At 38.4% G+C, this 6,219-nt stretch overlaps 1 protein-coding gene across 6 annotated transcripts in view; it reads left to right on the top strand.

Moving 5' to 3' along the window:
* LOC108966804 (ankyrin repeat and BTB/POZ domain-containing protein 2) overlaps positions 1 to 6,219 on the top strand; it is a 112,433-nt gene that overhangs the window by 96,783 nt on the left and 9,431 nt on the right. Inside the window, exon 1 of one of the 6 annotated variants that reach the window (XM_018929878.1) lies at positions 4,567 to 5,562. The exons of the other annotated variants lie outside the window; for them this stretch is intronic. Coding sequence (XP_018785423.1) covers positions 4,793 to 5,562 — 770 coding nt within the window. The 5' untranslated portion in view covers positions 4,567 to 4,792. Of the gene's footprint in view, positions 1 to 4,566; positions 5,563 to 6,219 lie in introns of those variants that run through there. 6 annotated transcript variants of the gene reach the window in all.

The raw sequence follows: 6,219 nt of genomic DNA, 5'->3' as shown, positions 1-6,219 counted from the left end.
AAATTTAAAAATTATTGTAACAAATTTACTTTAAGTAACCAAGAAATAATTTTAAAAAATTTTAAGTTTTATCTAAAAAATTACTTTAAATATTTCAAAAAAATTAACTTCACCGAGTAAATCAGCGCCTACAACAATAAATACTAGCAGGCTAGCGTGATATATCTAAGCCAACATCTCAGCAGAAACCATCAATCAACAGTCAGCAAATGTGCGCCTATTGCAGTGCAAATGCAACGCTTGAATGACTTGAGACTTGCAAATCTGAACTTATTTGGATTGCTGAACTTATTTGCATTTCATTAAAAAAAAAAATCAAAACAAAACGCAAAACAAGCACAGCATGAACTCACTGCTTGGAAAATGGAAACGAAATCAAAAGTCTTAAGCGGCATTGCAGCCACAACAACAAACATATGCACCAACACTGTCACGCAGTGGCACTAAAATCCCTACTCACTGCCAGCGCAGTTCTTAGCAAAACACGAGACTCCAACTAAGCGCTCGTTTGCGGCAGTTTCTGCCTTACGAGGGCTCATAGCGCGAGTTGGTTTAGTTTTACTTTTGCCGCTAACGAAGCGCAGCGTTGACCAGCCAACCGGAAACGGCAAAATAATGACATACTTACGCATGTGCACGAACACAGCAAACTCGTACATATGTATATATATACCACACACATGCAGGTTTTCGGTGTATGAGTGCCACACACATGTAGGTTTTTAGTGTATGCGTGTGTGCGCAATTTTTTATGAAATTTTTAGAAACGCCGAAATGATTTATAATTGCGGAAAAGCACAAACTAAGTGATGTAGCACAAGCGACTAAACAGTTGTCTGTGAGTGTGTGCGTGCGGTGCAAAGAACAAATAAAAATTTATATGAAAAAAATTAAATTAAATAAATACTCATTAAAGTGAGGGAAACAACAGCGCCAGTTAGTCAGCAGAAGTAGAATTAAAGGTGCTTACGATTACTACGACTCAGTGTTGGAGTTGAGTGAGGGAAAGGTTGGCAAAAACATTAGGCGAGAAATCCAACAAGTCGCAAAAATCATAACATAAAACATAAAGAAAACAGTGGAGTGAAACACTTGCTGAATGTTATCGAAATGCGTTAGATTATCTGCACCACAGTTATAATACGCCTCACAAATAAAGCAGTTACCATACAAGAATTTGATTTTGAACGCTCAGTCTGTATGGCAGCTATATGCTAAAGTGGTCCGATCTAAACAATTTCTTCGAATGTTGTAGCGTTGCTTTGAAAAATACTTCATGACAAATTTTTTGGAGATATCTCGTCAAATAAAAAAGTTTTCGCTACCAAAACTCGTTTTTGAATGTTCAGTTTGTCTGGCAGCTATATGCTAGATTAAGCCGATCTGGAGAATTGCTGGGAATATTATAGCGTTGTCTTAGACAATAGTCAATACCAAATTTTGTGATGACATCTTTTCAAATAAAAAAGTTTTCATATAAGAACTCGTTTTTGAACGTTCCGTTTGTATGCTAGAGTGGGTCGATCTCGTAAAGTTCTTCGAATATAGTAGCATTACTATTGAGAATAACTCATGCATAATTTTGTGAAGATATCTCGTCATATACAAAAGTTTTCTCTACAAGAACTCTTTTTGAATATTCAGTTTGTATGGGATTATTACGAGCTCTTAAACTGAGCTCATCACGCTGAATATTTATATATATGATTTATAGGATTTCCGACGTCTTCAACTGGAACTTTTAAAAAATAGTCACTGCAAAACTTATTTAAGGGCCTAGTGTCTAGATTAATGCGAAGTTGTGGGTATTTTAAGTAGTTAAAATGGTCCACTTCGCTTATTGTTGCCACACAGTTCATCTGTGGGATTTCACAAAATTACTCGGCTCTCGGCTTTTCGTTCGGATATTTCATTTTCCACGTTTTTGCAATGTATATAAGACGATCTTTTGTTAGGTCAGGTTATTCTGGTAGGCCAATAAGCCACACATAGAAAACTCTCGGTCATTTTCGATACCAGATGAGTTTCAGTTGCTAGGCCCAAGAGGAGTAGTAGTCACTAAGAATAGCTGCGCTTGACACGAATTTGAACAGACTTTGTGGCCTCACTATCGATACCATCTCCAATGTATCATACCGTATGGATCGCAGATGCTTACAGCATGGTCTTGCCCATGCGGGACGAGTGCACAAGAGATGCTCATTGTCACAGAGTTGGTTTTATTTTTGATATTTATCATAGGCCAAAGGTATCCAAAATAGGACAAAAGCGAAATTCCACCTTATTGCAACACTGATTTTATATTTTATCTAAGCTAAATTAAATTAACTAAAACTGAAGTGAAGTGAAATCAATGACATATAAGTGAGTGGCGGCTAATCGCTTAGCAGCTAATCGTAACTTTTCTTGCCTGATAACATTACACCGACAAGCTTTAAATCAACTTCTATGGGTGAATGCATTTTATATAAAGCTTTTTCATGGCAAAGGGATTCTCAAGTCCAGTGGCAGCTGTCATTAAAAATTTATATTTTTTTATGTTAGCTTGAAACTAAGAGCGCATTTAAATGGCAACTTCTAATTGTTATTTTCTGTCTTCATATTGCAGCACTGAGCACACGAAGCAACCCTCTTATTATATGAGTATCTCCTAACTTGAGCAATGACCTATTTATGCGTGGGTACACACATTTTCAATTCCATTACGTAAAAAAATGTACCTACATTAACCATAAACCACTTTACAGTAACAAAAACAACATAAAGTAACGCTCCTTGTGTAAGCACCCTATTATTGTTGCTCTAATTTCTTCACAGCGACATTCACACCCATAAGTAGGGATTAATTGCCTGTCTTATTGGCGTATAAAGGCAAGCAATTTAATTTAATATTTATTTGCAAATTAACTTTAATTGTATATGAATTAAGTGTGCGTGATTTTGCACGAATTGCGCGCACACGCACACACCTACAGGCTTGTGCAAGCAACTATATGCGATATAATCTTCCACAGCATATCTTTAAAGCGGCTGATGAACTACAAAACCGCACACAAAAAATTGCACTATTGCGTTTGTATGCTATCTCTAACAAAAAATTAATACAAAGCGCAAAAATTTGCTGAAAAAGTATTAAAACGCGAATAAGGGTCGCCTGCTAATGAAGTGTTGAAGCTATGAAAGAGCACGCTGATTGATTACAACAGGGTTACGCCTCTGGAAATAAGGCATGAGCTCGAATGCACTGTTTCGCACTGTTTGCACAATGCATGCGCTTAGTTAGACATTTTTGAATGTGCGGATTTTTTTTTGTGGTTTCTTTATACTACACGCTGCTCGGGGTATATTCGGTTTGCTACGATGATGCGTACCAGACACTCAGTTTTTGAGATTTCGAACTGAAATTTTAGACTTTTGTATTTTTCTCAACAAGAAGCTGTTTATTTGTCGGAACCACCGTTATCGGTTCATTATAGCATGTAGCTGGCATACAAACTGAACGATTGGAATCAGCCGCTCGTATAAAAACTTGTTTATTTGATGAGATATCAGCATAATATTTGGCATGGATTATTTTCTATGACATTGTTATATTATTCGAAGAAATTTTTCAGATCGGCTCACTGTCATACAAACTAAATGTTCAAAAACGAGTGCTTGTAGAGAAAACTTTTTTATTTGACGAGATATCTTAACAAAATTCTACAGAAAGACTTTCTAGTTTAATGGTATAATTCAGTAAGAAATTTTTTTAGCTCGGACGACTATAGCATATAGCTGCCATACAAACTAACTGATCCAACTCAAATCCTTGTATGAAAAGCTTTTTCAGTTACTGAGATATCTCCACAAAATTTGGTCTCAGTTATTTCCTAAGGTAACGGTATAATTATCTTAGAAATTGTTCAGATTGAATCACTATAACATATAGCTGTCATATAAACTGACCGATCCAACTCAAGTCCTTGTAAGGAAAACTTTGGTATTTGACGAGATATCTGCATGAAACTTGGCAATCACTATCGTTCAAAAAATTTCTATAATAATCTCAGAACTGTTAAGATTGGACAAATATAGCATATAGTCGCTAAACAAATTGATTGATAAAACTTAAGTCTTTATGTGGAAATTTTTTTTTCAAATCTCTTTATACCCTTTTAAGCTACAAAAAATAAATCTGTACAGGGTATTATAGCTACGTTGTAGCCGAAGTGAACATTTTTTCTTGTTTTATTTAGTAAAAACAATTTTGGGAATTTAATTGCAGGCAAACTAGTCCAAACAGTGACTGAGTTAATTTTGATTTTTCTGTTATTTGGTGTAAAGAAAACGCAGTGAACTTCAATAAATCTAAACTAAGTTAGTCAAATGTCTAAATGGCCATGCTGGCAAGCAGACAAGTAGCCAAAAAGGCAAATTGCCGAAAAGCCAATTATGGCAATTGATGAAAGAGAAACCGTGAAATAATTGCGGAACAATATGAAAAATGCGCAGTCGAAAATTGCAAGCAAGCAAACAAATGCCAATACAATAACAAACACAAAACAACAACTAACAAATTAAACAACAACATCTAATAAATTTAACAACAATAACTAACAAATTTAATAACAAACAAATTGCTGATAAATATGTGTGAAAATAGTGTAAACATGTGAAGTGAAAATCATATAACAGCAAACGCAATTAAAGTGAATTGCCGAATTGCGGTGTGACGCTATCGCGCTAACAAATAACGCTGCCTTGAACTAAAACAACAACAACGCATAACTATAAACAAATTAACGCGAAAATGTATTGCGGGAAGGACTGCAGCTGCAGCCTGTGTCGCGAGCTGCGCAATTACAAGCCCGCAAAGCCAGCAAAACGGCCTGCGCCACGCCCGCCCACTTCACTATTCGGACGTTTTAACGAGAATTTCATACTACGCCGACGCAGCACCAGCAATTCCTTCAAGACATTCCAGCCGCAATCGTTGAAATGCAGTGAAATGTATCAGCAACGCGCCGCTGAGGCCACGCCGAACGTCTACACCGCGCAACCGGTGCCGCAGTCTGCAGAGCAACAACAGCAACAGTCAGCAGCCGCTGCTATGTCAACAGATGCCACACGCGCCATCAAACCGGCGACGCCAAGCAAACCCAATCACAAGGTTGTCATCTACTTCGGCGACTCGATTGCCAATCGCGGCAAGCACAATGTGGGCGAGACGGCCAAGGATGTGGTGCAAGCCGCGCAGCTCTTGGATGATACTGCGACGCAACTCAATGTGACGGCGTCTCAACACAACACAAGCAGTGTGGCGTGCTTAGCGCCTAAAGCGGCAAGTGTAGATGATTTGCCCTCCTACATCGAGAGCGTGCAAAACGGTGTGATCAACATCAAGATCGAAGGCAACTATCAGCGCGCCAACGCTTTGGTGGAAACGGTGGCCAAGCCAACGCTCGCCACCGTGCATGTGCTGGCCGAGGCGGAGCAATTGGCTGGCGGCGTCGAGGACAACGCGAGCCAACAATCATGCGACTCGTGCGATTGGAGCTTTGTGCAGGAGTGGCGCGCACGGTATGCTGTTGAAAAGTATATTTTTTGCAAAAATTTCCTTGTAATATTTCAAATATTTGCCAAATAAGCTTTGAAGTAATTTTACGGTTTGACTTCGCGCCTCTCAGTATCACATTACTCAAGCAAATGTCGACCTCAGCGCTTAGCGCGCAATAAATTTGTGTGCGCCCAATGCCGACGCGCGCGCCTGCTTATGTGTTTTTTGTGGTACAATACAAAAATTGCGGTGGCAAATGGGCGCATTTGTGGTTACGTATACGCCGCGTTTACTTGTGGCTATTATTTACGAGCAATTCGGTGGCCCAAATTTATTTGCTCTACACCCCACAATTGTGTGCGCTTTATTGCAACGCGTTGCCTCAGTTCTTGTTGTTGTTATTGTTGTACATGCGCTTTGCAAATTTATGCATTTGTATATCGCAATTTATCAAAATTTGCGGTAATTGTTGTTAGTGTTTTTGCGTGATTGCGCTTATAAGGCAGCTCAGCTGCTGTGAGTTAATTAAGCTGTTCAAAGTATGACTGGATGGAGCAGAAAGGCGCCTTTGTTTCCCATATAAAATTTTAGAGTTGCGCGCCGTAAATTCAAATGTTGGACTAGCTGGCTCAACGCTACATATTTTTTATTTCAACTTTATATTTTTATTTTTAATATTT

The sequence above is a fragment of the Bactrocera latifrons genome, unplaced genomic scaffold (genome assembly GCF_001853355.1).
Source record: "Bactrocera latifrons isolate USDA-ARS-PBARC rearing strain unplaced genomic scaffold, ASM185335v1 scaffold_17, whole genome shotgun sequence".
Lineage (NCBI taxonomy): Eukaryota > Metazoa > Arthropoda > Insecta > Diptera > Tephritidae > Bactrocera > Bactrocera latifrons.
Note: the sequence above shows the minus strand (reverse complement) of the source record. Positions and strands in the feature narration are given on the sequence as shown.